The 11,645-nt window shown below is 38.7% G+C and overlaps 1 protein-coding gene across 1 annotated transcript; it reads left to right on the top strand.

The window, feature by feature from the left end:
- Window positions 1-2,047: 2,047 nt before the first annotated feature.
- imp4 (IMP U3 small nucleolar ribonucleoprotein 4) lies at window positions 2,048-11,014 on the top strand. The gene is made up of 9 exons (XM_026188738.1): window positions 2,048-2,156; window positions 3,743-3,851; window positions 3,964-4,047; window positions 4,142-4,251; window positions 8,602-8,734; window positions 9,218-9,372; window positions 9,459-9,553; window positions 9,636-9,709; window positions 10,639-11,014. The coding sequence occupies exons 1-9, from the start codon at window positions 2,154-2,156 to the stop codon at window positions 10,749-10,751; spliced, it is 876 nt and encodes a 291-aa protein (XP_026044523.1). The 5' UTR covers window positions 2,048-2,153; the 3' UTR covers window positions 10,752-11,014.
- The last annotated feature ends 631 nt before the right edge of the window (window positions 11,015-11,645 follow it).

Below are 11,645 nucleotides of genomic sequence, written 5' to 3'. Positions count from 1 at the left end.
TGAAGCAGTAGCTGCAGGGGGTTTCAGAAAAAGCATGTGGTTTGTATACATGTTGTGAAGCCCATGAGCACTATAATGACATTTACTTGCTTATCCACATTTTTGGCACTAGAACAGGGAAACTACTGACTTGTCAGTGTTTTAATATCTGTTTGCACATCCAGCTGACACACTGCAACACAAACACTATGTTACTAACTCCACTTTGGTCTCCACCATCTCCAGAGATTAATATATGGCTAGTTATGTTTACCACCTGGCCTATTATTAATTTATGCTAATCTAACCAAACAAAATTTGTGGTGTGCAAAATTAGGAACTAATCCCAGAAATCCTAGTTAACACAAAGTGCTGAGCAACAGTCCCAAATCTTAACTGGGCTTACAATCATAGAAAACTATGACTCCCATAAATACTCATATTAGAACATCACCTTTTGTAATTTTTTAAATTATGAAAGCTTAACATGCACATAACATTGAAATATCATCTTATGCTTACAGTTGTGGATGTAGCCTTCAGCCAGCTTGATGATGGTGCCATTCCTGCTCAGCAAACCACACCAGTACACTCCTTGTTTGTGGTTTGGCTCCAACACTTCCACAGTGAAGGAGCTCACATCCTGGGTCACCTTCAGTTTCCCTCCATCCACCAAGCGTTCACTGTGACTGAAGGTGAGGCCGGTGCAGCACTCGGCAGAGTTCTGCTGACACCAAACCCTCAGAAGGCTCTTGTACTTCACTTCATAAGGACATGTCAGCTTCTGCCAAAACAATGCCTCACAGGTACCTGCACAGTGACATTGTTTAGGTGTGGAAATAATTTTTACATTTTTTCTGGGGCTCCACTAAAGTTTTCCTCTTGATGTTGGTTGTTTTTCACTCAGTTTCATTCCAGTACTTGTAGATATTCATTTGAATAGGAATGGGTTTTTTTTTTTGTTTTGTTAAGCCATACTGTTTCATACTGACCTGTTAATACTCATGTACTAAGATATATTAGTAATAGCCAGTACTAAGTAATACAATAACAATACTCTAAAAGCCCACATAAACAGATTACAAGATAAAGTACAAGTTGATAGTTTATGTTTATTCTTTCTCACAGTTTTAAATAATAATAATATCACTAAATGTAATTATGCAAAAGAAATTGTGTACCTCTAAATGATAGAAGATAATTTTCCTTCATCATATACCGAATGGCACTGATGCATAGTTTAATCTACTTCCGTTAGTGGCTCAGACAGGCACTATAATAATCTACAAAAACAAATATTTAAGCTCTAAGATATGATTTCAAGTTCTCTGTAATGATGATGTGTACGCTTACCTGTTGCCAAAAGAAATACTGAAATCAGAATATGCATGATCCAAACACCGAATCTGATTATACTCAAGTCTAATTTATTAAACAGGAAGAGGTGCTTTTAATGGCAACTGACAGGAAATATTTGGCCACAGAGATGTTGCCTGCCTTTCATGGTGAGGGGATGATTTACTTGATACTTGAAATGTGCAATTCACTTGTATTTTTATTTTTATTCCTATTTATTCTATTTATCCCCTTCGTATATTTTATTTATATATGTGTGTGTGTGTGTGTGTGTGTGTGTGTGTGTGTGTGTGTGTGTGTGTGTGTGTATATATATATATATATATATATATATATATATATATATATATATATATATATATATATATAAAATATTATATTCTGTAACTCTGTAACTTCTGTCGGTGCTGTGCTTTTGGAAACCGAATTTCCCAGAGGAACCCACCCGAGGGATTAATAAAGTTTTATCTTATCTTATCTTTAATCCTCAAGAGAAAAACTTCGTTCTAACTACAACCTGGTGGATTTATGTGTCTGTTTATTCACAAGTTTGTCGGTAAAAAAGAAAGAAAGAAAGAAAGAAAGAAAGAAAGAAAGAAAGAAAGAAAGAAAGAAAGAAAGAAAGACAAAAAAGAGAAAGAAGAAAAATAATTATTTGGCTTTTAATTTGAAAAATGAGTCAGTACAGTACAGTACAAGTCAGTATCGACGTTTGCCATTGGTCCTTCTTTCAGCCAATGGCGCAAACTTTTGTAGGCTCGTCTCTCTCTCCGTGTCCACGTGAGTAGCGTGGGTTAGCTACTAGCAATAAACACATCATGGTAAGTTAAAAAATTGTAAGGTTTGTGCGAGCGTTAATTTGTGTTTTAGTTTGATACCAAAAGGAGATTGTAGAGGTCGAAGCTGACACAGAAGCCAGGCTCAAGGCGGATGTACCGAGCGCATTTCCCCATCCGAGTGTTAGCACGCATTCACATAGAGCCATAGAGCACAGCAGTAAAGTTCTGTAACTGGTAATGTTGAAATACTAGAGTACTGTTTAAACGCTTTATTTCGTTCCAACTGCGTTTTCTGTATCGTCACAGGCTGGTGTATAACTGGGAAAAATAAACCCACGAAGCCTATGTAATGAGTGAAAAAAAAAATTGCTCGTTGGTCAAGAAGCGTGAGTTTTCTAATCAAAACAAAGATAGCAGCTCTCAGAAATATGACATTTTGTGCTCACTTTAGGAGTGTCAGAAAGAAATAATTGAGAATTACGTGTAACCTTTAGTGAATTCTCACAAATGTGTCATTAAAATGTGACTGATGAAGATACAATCTTGATTGCCAGACACAGAACAGTGAAGGGAGAACCCCTGTAGGTGATTAAATGTGAATTAACGGGACACTGTATGTGCTTTTTTTTTTTTGTAACTGAACTTTTATGTCTGTGTACCTTGAAAATAGAACATAGATAAAGTGGGGTTTATGTTCAAATGCCAGGGTTTTTGAGAATTGTTTAATCATTTATGTCACAGAGTTTAATGAAATAAATCCACAGACTCTTCTGTTCTTCTCAGTTTAAGGAGTCTGTTCATCAGTGTCATTTGAAGTCATTTGTATAAATAAATTACTGGGTAAGTCTACGGAGAAAGGGACTGGATTGAATGTTAAAATTAGAACAGTAACAATCACAATGCACTTTTAGTCGTTGTAAAATCAGCATCTGTTTTTGTTTTGTTTTTTAATTCCAAAAAGAGTGTCTTGGGTTTAACTCCCAACTCCAGGGGGTTATATGAAGTTGCTGCTATTATTGCGCTACTTTTCATTCCTTTTAATCCAGGTTAATGAGCTGAGTGAATTGTTAGTGGCTTCCTCATTTTAAAATTTCTCCAAGTTAGAGTAACTGCTTTTAGATCCTTAATTATATGGGGTGGCTGTGGCTCAGGAAGTAGAGCAGGTCTTCTACAAATCAGAAGGTTGCCGGTTTGATCCCTGGCTCCAGTCCAGACAACGTATCCTTGGGCAAGATGCTGAAGCTCGAGTTATGAAACACTTTAAGTGCTCAAGTTAACTAGTGTTATATAAGAACCAGTCCAAAGTGACCTTAATTCAATTTAAATTATCTTTTTTTTACTTAAGTAAAATTTTTACTGTAGGAAGATTTAAGCATAGACCTGTTCAGATATGTTCAGTCTTTCTACTTATGTGTCTGCCATTATGTATTAAGTTTTTACAATTATAAGTTATTTCTAATTTCGTCTTGTTTTCTCACTAACTTTCGACAAAGTCCCTTACCCATTTTTCCTAAGTTGTGTGAGATGTGTAGACATGTTCAGATATTGTGGCAAATGTCATTTTGCAAGGTAATGTCATTATGTTAAGAGGCCTGTCTTTGGAGTAATTTGGTGTAATGTTTGCGTAGCTGCGTCGAGAGGTGAGACTGAGGCGGGAGTACCTGTACAGGAAGGCACAGGAGGACAGGCTCCGAACAATAGAGGAGAAAAAGCAGAAGCTGAAGGGTGCCCTCGACGGTAGGTTGGCGTGATCATTAAGATCCTTTTTCCAACTACATTTTGCTTGACCAGAGTTGGCACCAAAATGCTCTGACCACACAGAAGTAAAACATCTTTTACTTCTCTGCAGAAAATCATCTCCTTCCCACTGAGATACGCAAAGAAGCTCTTGAGCTACAGAAACTAGTGGAGTATGACGACGAAGGGGCAGAAGGCAAGTGTCGTGAATTCTTACTATCAGCAGCATTTTGTCAGTTTTCCTCACATTTTGTTCACTCATAAATTTTGGTGTTTTCTTGTGCGCGCAGGTGTCAGCTCTCATGTGGATGATGAGTATAAATGGGCTGGAGTAGAAGATCCTAAAGTCATGGTCACTACATCCAGAGACCCAAGCTCCAGGCTCAAAATGTTTGCCAAGGTTAGATCACTTTCTGAGCACAAGCACGTAGAGGCATCTAAAACCTCAATGACAGAATTAACACAAAACATTTACTACAGCACATATTTAATGGCATGTGCAGTTATTTCAACCCTGGTTCTTCATAGTTTTCAGAGATGTTTCTGTATATTACAGATGAAAAATGGAAACGCATGAAAAATTGAAAGAGATGTTTTATAATTTCCAAATATAGAACAACGTCTACAGGGCTCGCAACATCGCTAGCCCGACGTCCCGGGGCTAGCGATCTTGCCAGTCGGGCTACCAAAATCTATCTCTGCCCTGCCCGTCGGGCTATCATAGAAAGGAAAAATATATGTCAATGCTTTTGCATTCTTTCGGAAATGTAGCTGGGTAATTATGTCATTGGCATCGGTGAGCCACTGTCAATATGTGACATATTGAAATCGCGTTTGAATTTGCGCTTGTTTTTTGCTTTCACTTTGCAATCGCGTGAACTGTGTATAGAGAGCGACAGCACTGATCTGTGAGTGATGATAATTTGTGCACCAATTCCTCTGACATCGTCTTATCAATCGTTAGCTTATTATGCAAACATGACAAGTGAACTCTCCCGCAGCAAGCTCAAACATGTGAGAGGTTGATCGCGCAGAGAATCGCTGAGCGTTATGTGAGTGCGTGTGTAAAAGCAGCAGGATATATATTTTAGTTCTGCTGAGCCAAATAAGACAGGTCAGGGTGAAGAAGTGACAGCCAAAGAAAAGCTTACTGCAAAACGGAGAAGTTATGACAAATCAGACTATAAGGCAAAAATAAAGTGCAGCTTTATGGTTTCATGGACAAAGAATTTCTGTGGCTGCAATATGACGAGCTAAATAACCAGGGGTGCACATAAGTGGTCCGCAGGTGCGCATTCGCTGTCAAAATAAAAAACGCGCACAAGATAAGAAGTTGCAACGCGTGTTTGCGTACATAAGATTTTCTGGAGGAGGACAGACATTTGTTTAGAACTCTTAAAGATGTCGAAGAAGCAAGCTCCTTTAAGCAATTACTTTGGTGTTCCTCCACCTCCAAACAAATGTCAGAAGGAGTCCGAACCACAAAAGAAGCACGTATTCTCGGAAAAGTAGTTGCAGGAGGTGAGCTGGCTTCAAACAAATGATGAACGCACAGAGATGTGGAGCAGAATGTGCCGTGAAAATCCCACTCTAGTGGACAAAAACAGTGCTTTTATATGGACGCAAACACGCGTTGCAACTTCTAATCTGGTGCGCGTCTTTTATTTTGACAGCGAATGCGCACATGCGGACCACATATGTGCACCCGTGTAAACAACATAATGTTCTGCCGGGTGTGTCGTTGGTTTTCCCTCGATTTCTGAGTCGACAAGTGCCTTTGTCACTGGGACCAGTTTTTCAGTGGAAATTTCAAATTCAGGATCTGACACAGACTGATTCATGTCCTACACAGTTCTTACAAGTTCATAGAAATTTCTGTTCAATTAGAACCAAGTATTTAAGCTGATGTTTGTAATTTTTATACAATGTTGTAATTTGTGTTTCAACAATTTTTTGATTAATGTTTTGTTTCCGTTACAATATTATACTTTAATGTATAATTGTAATATTGTAACAGAACAAAACAGGAAACAAAACATCAATCAAAAAATTGCTCTCTTTTTTATTCGGGCTACTTAAATTTGTTTTGGGCTACCAAAAACTGAAGAGTCCCTGCCCGAAGGGCTACCAGGGATTTGAAATTTTGCGAGCCCTGGTCTAAAACCAAGGGAGGTCCAGTATTAAAGAATTTAAATGGAGTTCTGTGAATGAAAAGATAAATAGCACAGATAGTGCTAACTTAGAAATATGGTGTTACATGGTGCTTTTGTTGACATTTGCATTGAAATGTAAAAAATACTGATATGCAGGCTTATTGACAGGCTTCAAAACTCTTTGAAGGATACAACTAATTTTTAATCCAACAATTCTCTAGCCCCTCCTTGAGCCTGGTCCTGCCACAGGTTTCTTCTTGTATAAAGGAAGTTTTTCCTTCCCACTTTCGCCAAGTTTTTGCTCATAAGGGATTATTTGATTGGTTTGGATTTCTCTGTATTATTGTAGGAGCTATATTTACCTTACAGTAATATATATAAAAATTGATTGAAATTAAATTGAATATCTGCCCCCTTTTGAAATGATTGTCTGTGTAGGGAGCAGCTACACTCAAAAAGAGAAAAAAGGATGAAGGGTGCTTCTGTCTGTCGGCTTGATTTGAACGTGTGTGTGTGTTTCCATTAGTCTGTTGTTTGTTTGAGTGAAAAGGAGAGACAAGTGAGCCATTTAACATGTGAAAACGCGTAGTAAAGCTAGGCCTTAACCTCCTAGGACCTGGCGTCCACATATGTGGACATCACATTTTGGGTTAGACCACAATACAAAATTTTGCTCTTTCAAATTAGCCATACAGTGGCACAGTTGTTGTTTCTCATTTTGTTTTTGTACTCAAGAAAAATGCTGCTGTGTTCAGACACCAAATAAAGAGTTTTGCACATCATTACTTAATTGTGACTCACAATAGCAAAGAGAAAAAATGCATGCCATGAAAGAGTTCGGGTCTTAGGAGGTTAAGGAAAAAAGGTGGATTGTTCAGATTAATAGGTTCTTGTTGACCACAGTATCATATGCAGATATTGTAGAAATAGCAAAAACATATTGTAATAAAAAGTAATAGATGGCATGAAACAGCAAGTGTGATATATTAATAAAATTGAAATGACAGCTGCCTCCTGTAAGTGGCTACATGGTGCTAGTTGGACTCATAAGCCCCGTTCCCATTAGCACCTACTCGGATCGACTCGCCACGACTCGACTCGGATTGACTGGTTTTCCATTACATTCGGATAGTACCTGTTATGCATGGCTGTCGTCATAGCAAAGCATCCAAGCGTCCCACAAAGTAATTACTATGTGACATGGACGCTACAGCAAAGGTGTACACCGAGGCAAGAACATACCCACTGCTCGGTCTGTGACTTTTCGCCAGTCTCAGGGGACCACAGTGTTGTTTTTTGTAGTTATTTCCCTTGTTACTGGGATTCCAAAGTGGCGGTTCTGATGTTCGTGAATGAGATACTGTCATGACTCATCAAGTGACACTACTGACCAGCCAATCGGTGGCATGCAGCCTGACGACATCACATTTTAGTACCTGCTCAGATCGTTTGGAACCCAGGGCAAGCAGATACTAAAAAAGTACCTGCTGCCAGGTACTGTGACCTAAATGGAAAACCTTGAAAACTGTGGCGAGCCATGCTAAGTAGATACTAATGGAAAAGGGGCTTTAGTTCTGACAGATTTGGGTAGTTTGTCAGACCCCATAGTGATTTGTATTATGTGCTTTAGGCCATGTCCGCACTAATACGTTTTCGTTTGAAAACGCATCTTTTTCTCTCCGTTTTGGCCGTCCGTCCACAGATGGCGTTTTTGGTCAAGGAAAACTGAGCTTTTTGAAAATGCTCTCCAAAGCGACACACTTTAGTCATATGATGACCAATTAAACTAAAATAGTGGTGGCCTATCTTAATTATACAGCAGTTGTTTTGTTTGCTCTCAATTTTGACAGCCCTATTAAAGATTAATATCAGTTTGTACATGCTTCAGATAGCTCTTCTTCAAATTCTTTAATTCTCACTCGCTTTTGCAACTTTGTACTCTCGTGTTACTCACAGCAACAACTCCACCTCATTGTCAGTCCATTTAAAAAAAACTTGGTGCTTTTCCTCGACATTTTGCCACAATGTTTCAAAGGGCTGGAAAGTAAATAAATGGCAGACAGAAATGACACAGGTCGAATCATCTTACTTTACACACATGCGCAGTACTGGAATGTAAGCATTTTAGGTTGTTTCAGTGTGGATAAACAACTCTGTGAAAACCATAGTGTGGATGCGGAGCGTTTTTAGACGAAAACACAGTTTTCAAATTCATCCGGTGTAGATGTAGCCTTAGTGAGTTTGTGATCTGTGCAGATGTGTGACTTTTTACACTTTGTCACTGCTCCCTGACATGCACACACCTCTTCTGCGCTGCTTTTCCTAATTTGGCCACATATTGCATGCCTTGCTGTTCTGAGTTCTGAGTTTTTCTTGAGGCTTGTGGTCGGTGGTAAACTCTTCTGTCTTCTGAAGTTTTTGCTCTCTTTTAGCTGCACAAATACAGACAGTGATGCTGTATAAGGCGCTGCCCCAGCTATTGATAACAACCTGGGGTTCGGGTTTTATATATTTAAAAAAAAAAAGCAGTGTAGACCATGACCATTAAAAATTGAGTTGACAATAATACACGAATCCCATCTTGTATGTGATTCCAGGAGGTAAAGTTGATGTTCCCTGGGGCCCAGCGAATGAACAGAGGAAATCATGAGATCCCTGCATTGGTACAAGCCTGCAAAGCTAACAGTGTTACCGACCTCGTCATCGTGCATGAGACAAGAGGACAGCCAGGTATACTTGCTTTATTCACTTATTCATTTTGCTGCAAAGTCCACCCTCATTAACCCCACACTCAGTCATTTTGCTCTACAGGCAGGCTCAAATATGACAGAAACATTCAGTTCAGAAGAGCTTTAATGGTTACTCCCACTCAGCTTTCATGGGGTATAAAGGACTATGTAGTTTTGTGTTCTGTATGCACAACATCCACCAACAGTGCTAAAACTGGTTGGTGGTTTCAGACCACATTGTACAGCTTGTTCATACATCCATTGCACATGTGCATTGCTGGTTTTTTTTTTTTCTTCATTCTAGCTGCCCTATAGTCTTCACGTTAGGTCAACACTAGAGAAACAAACACAGTTTCTTTACCAATATGAAAACTCTGCACTTTTAAAATTTATAATGGAGTGTTTTGGGTTTTTGTTTAACTCTCAGTATTGACCATAATATTTGTTATTTTGCTTAGTTTTGTTTGTTCTTATATATTTACAGATGGCCTGGTGGTGTGCCATTTGCCATTTGGCCCAACAGCTTATTTCACTCTTTACAACGTGGTAATGAGGCACGATGTTCCCGACATAGGCACCATGTCTGAGGCCTACCCCCACCTCATTTTTCACAACTTCACCTCACGGCTCGGCAAGAGGGTGAGTGAGTGCTGGACAGCACATGCCTTGGATATTCTTTCTCACCGCTTGTTTGTGTGTACAACTAATTAATTCTACTCACGCAGGTATCCAATATCCTCAAGTATCTTTTTCCAGTGCCAAAGGAGGACAGCAGGCGTGTGATCACATTCGCCAACCAAGAAGACTTCATCTCTTTCAGGTGAGCATCAAAAGTGAAAATTCATATAAACAAAATGCTATTTGGGTTAAAGAGTAAGATATGATGCATTTATTTTTAACAGACATCACACCTATAAGAAAACAGACCACAAGAACATACAGCTGACGGAAGTAGGGCCCAGGTTTGAAATGAAATGTAAGTATGGAAAGTTACCGCTCTTCAGAGACTGAATTAACCATTGTTGACGTGGTTATATCTTCTCTGGAAATTCTTTGTTTTTCCATCTGTCACTACTTGATCTATAGCAGAAATCTGATTTGTTTTATACATAGGAGAAAGACTTTTTTTCCTGTCTTTACCTTTCACAATAAAAACCCTAGACAATGCATGGCTGCTGTCCTTACAGTAGTAGAGGGATTTCTTGTGATCAATGAAAGGTTTACAAAATTACATCAAAGCAATTTACACCTGATTTAAGGATTAAAACAACATGGTGTGTTTTAGTCCAATTTAGTCTGGTGGAAATTGTTTCAAATTGTGATTAGTTTGACTATGATTTCTGAAAGCATTGCCGAGCATGTGCAGTCATATTCATGAGAATCATGCTGCATAATGCAGTGCAGCCTCCGGGCCCGAACATCACAGCCATCCATGGCAGACACAGAGTTGTTCTGATTGGTTAACCTCTGCCCATTTGTACTTTTGAGAAACTCTTTTTATACCCATTCATATTACTGAGCTGTTGCCAATTCATACGGTTACCACTTTCTTTCCACCTCCCAAGTTTTTGAGGTATGTTGGTGCCATTGCTGCTTTAGTATTTTTCATGAAATTTACATTCTACAGTTTTTATGTACATGTAGTCTAAACTTTTTTGGAAGTTTAAAAATGTATAGTAAAAATATGTAGCTTCAATTTTTAATATAAATCAGTGTATTGTGTGTTGTGTAATGTATTGGATACTAATGTGCAACACCAGGAAGAAAAAAGATATTTTGATCTGATTGGAAGTAAGAGCATCAGGGGAAACTCCAGTTGTAGAAAAAATGGATTACTATCCTCTGCTCTGTACAAATTTTCTTTGGGCTCGTTAAATATTAACACCACGTCCTCTTTCTATTTAGTGTATATGATCAAACTGGGAACCCTGGAGAACGAGGTCACCGCAGATGTGGAGTGGCGTCACCACGCATATACACACACAGCGAAGAAAAGAAGATTCCTTAGCATTGAATAGGAACTGAGTCATCATCTGGAATTATAAAATAATATGTGATTTTTGTTAAAGGAGCATAACGAGGGATGACAAGTCCAAGTGTAGTCAACAGCTATGGATGTCTACAGTGATGAATAGGACAGCTGAGCTCAAGTAGATTGAGCCCTGTTTTTTATGACAACCCTATTTGTAGGGTTATATATACAGTATAAAGCATTGCATTCTATATGGTTATTCTAACTTTTTTATGCTGTTTTATAATAAAGAGTTTACTTGATCTGCAATGAGTCTCTTTTTAAAAAAAAAAAAAAATATATATATATATATATATATATATATATATATATATATATATATATATATACACATACACCAATCTGCCTTCGGGTCTTTGCCTTCTGCTCCTGGCTGACATTCTTTGTCCAACATATCTGCCGTCACTCTGTAAATGTCCAAACCATCTCAGCCTTGCTTCTCTAACTTGGTCTTCCAACCGCTCAGCCTGAGCTGCCCCTCTGATGTACTCCTTTCTAATCCTATCCACTCTGATCATTCCAGTGAAAACCTTCGCATCCTCGACTTCGCATCTGCCACCTCCAGCTGGACCTGCTGTGTCTTGCCTCTGCCTTTGCTCACTTCCTCTTTTTGATGTCTGAAGTCGTTCTGCAGACTGCTACCATAACTACATTCTCCCCTGCCACTACAGTCTCCTGTCTCTTTCAGATTAAACCATAACATGTATTCCGCCTGTGTGTGCTTTTTTCCTCTCTTTTCTCACCCTTTGTCTCTCTCTCCTTAAAGTTATATTTCACCACAGAGATTTTCATCCTTTTTTCAGTACCAATTTGCCAAAATGACACATCCGCAAATATGTGTCAAGTGTCTGAACAGTGCACTAGTATGCATTTATACTTG

This window comes from Astatotilapia calliptera, chromosome 12, assembly GCF_900246225.1.
Source record: "Astatotilapia calliptera chromosome 12, fAstCal1.2, whole genome shotgun sequence".
NCBI lineage: Eukaryota > Metazoa > Chordata > Actinopteri > Cichliformes > Cichlidae > Astatotilapia > Astatotilapia calliptera.
Note: the sequence above shows the minus strand (reverse complement) of the source record. Positions and strands in the feature narration are given on the sequence as shown.

Coding starts and splice junctions, on each gene's coding strand:
- imp4 (XM_026188738.1), top strand. Junction 4,252..8,601: donor GGCTCAAAATGTTTGCCAAG/GTTAGATCACTT, acceptor ATGTGATTCCAG/GAGGTAAAGTTGATGTTCCC. Junction 9,710..10,638: donor GCCCAGGTTTGAAATGAAAT/GTAAGTATGGAA, acceptor CTTTCTATTTAG/TGTATATGATCAAACTGGGA.